This window comes from Plasmopara halstedii, assembly GCF_900000015.1.
Source record: "Plasmopara halstedii genome assembly, contig: Scaffold_287, whole genome shotgun sequence".
NCBI lineage: Eukaryota > Oomycota > Peronosporomycetes > Peronosporales > Peronosporaceae > Plasmopara > Plasmopara halstedii.
In genome coordinates this window covers 518253-519129 of record NW_020187208.1, presented here as the reverse complement: position 1 = coordinate 519129, position 877 = coordinate 518253, and the positions used below count along the sequence as shown (strand labels likewise).

Genomic DNA, 877 nt, shown 5'->3' with positions numbered 1-877 from the left:
ACCAGACGATATGGTTGGTGAGGAGGACGAGAACAGTGTTGCGTTGACATCGAAGAAGACCTTAGAGCTTTTGGAGAAAGATGGGCTGCTGACTCGAACGCCCCCTACAACTTTTACCAGTCCGGCACGGAAGGAGTTCATGATTTTGACAGATCTCTTTGGGGATGAAACGGCATTCTGTGTCTGCACTCGGTGTTCCAAAACCGCTGTACGTTTTCGTAGTGAGAAGGGTTCACTTTCTGGAACAAAAAAATCAACCGCCAGCTTGAGGTTTGCACCGGAGCAGACACAAACCGCAAACATCAGCGTACTCCTGACGAATTTTCAACTGTGGCCCCGGATCGTTCGACAAAGCGCCGAGTGACAGAAAGGTTTGTTTGCGTTTGCGTCAATGACGGCCGTCCGTATCAGTCTTTTGCTTCCGTATCGATGAAGACGCTATTCAAAATCCTTCATGACATTGGTAGCGCAGTAAGGCGCGACTGATTTTGGACGGGCAATACGGCTTGATGTCTCATCCCACGGCGCTTTCAAGAGATATTGTGAAGAGCCACAAACTCGCGCAGTTGGACCTTGCTGTGCTGTTACGGACTCTGGTGTTGGTCCCGAACGATAGTATGGCAGGTGCGCTGACTGTCAGTTTGTGGGAAGAAAAGTACTCTCGACTGCACTACTTAGGGCTGACAGTGCACTACGTTGAGGAGTTTGTTCTGAAAGTTCGCCGATTTGCACTGCTCAAGTTTGACCCCACTGCTACGGATAGCGCCGCTAACATCGAGAATCAGTTTTGTGGGCTTTTTCGGGACCGTTTCAAAATACCAGTGGTCGATATCAGAGCCATCTCCACCAGTGATTCTGAATCCGCGATGCTTTCTTA

At 49.6% G+C, this 877-nt stretch overlaps 1 protein-coding gene across 1 annotated transcript in view; it reads left to right on the top strand.

Moving 5' to 3' along the window:
• Positions 1–10: 10 nt before the first annotated feature.
• The window catches only part of PHALS_04990 (uncharacterized protein), a gene marked incomplete at both ends in the record, with an annotated part of 988 nt that continues 121 nt past the window's right edge, over positions 11–877 (top strand). The window contains 3 exons of the mRNA XM_024722717.1: positions 11–208; positions 265–371; positions 473–849. Coding sequence (XP_024573765.1) covers positions 11–208; positions 265–371; positions 473–849 — 682 coding nt within the window. The remainder of the gene's footprint in view (positions 209–264; positions 372–472; positions 850–877) is intronic.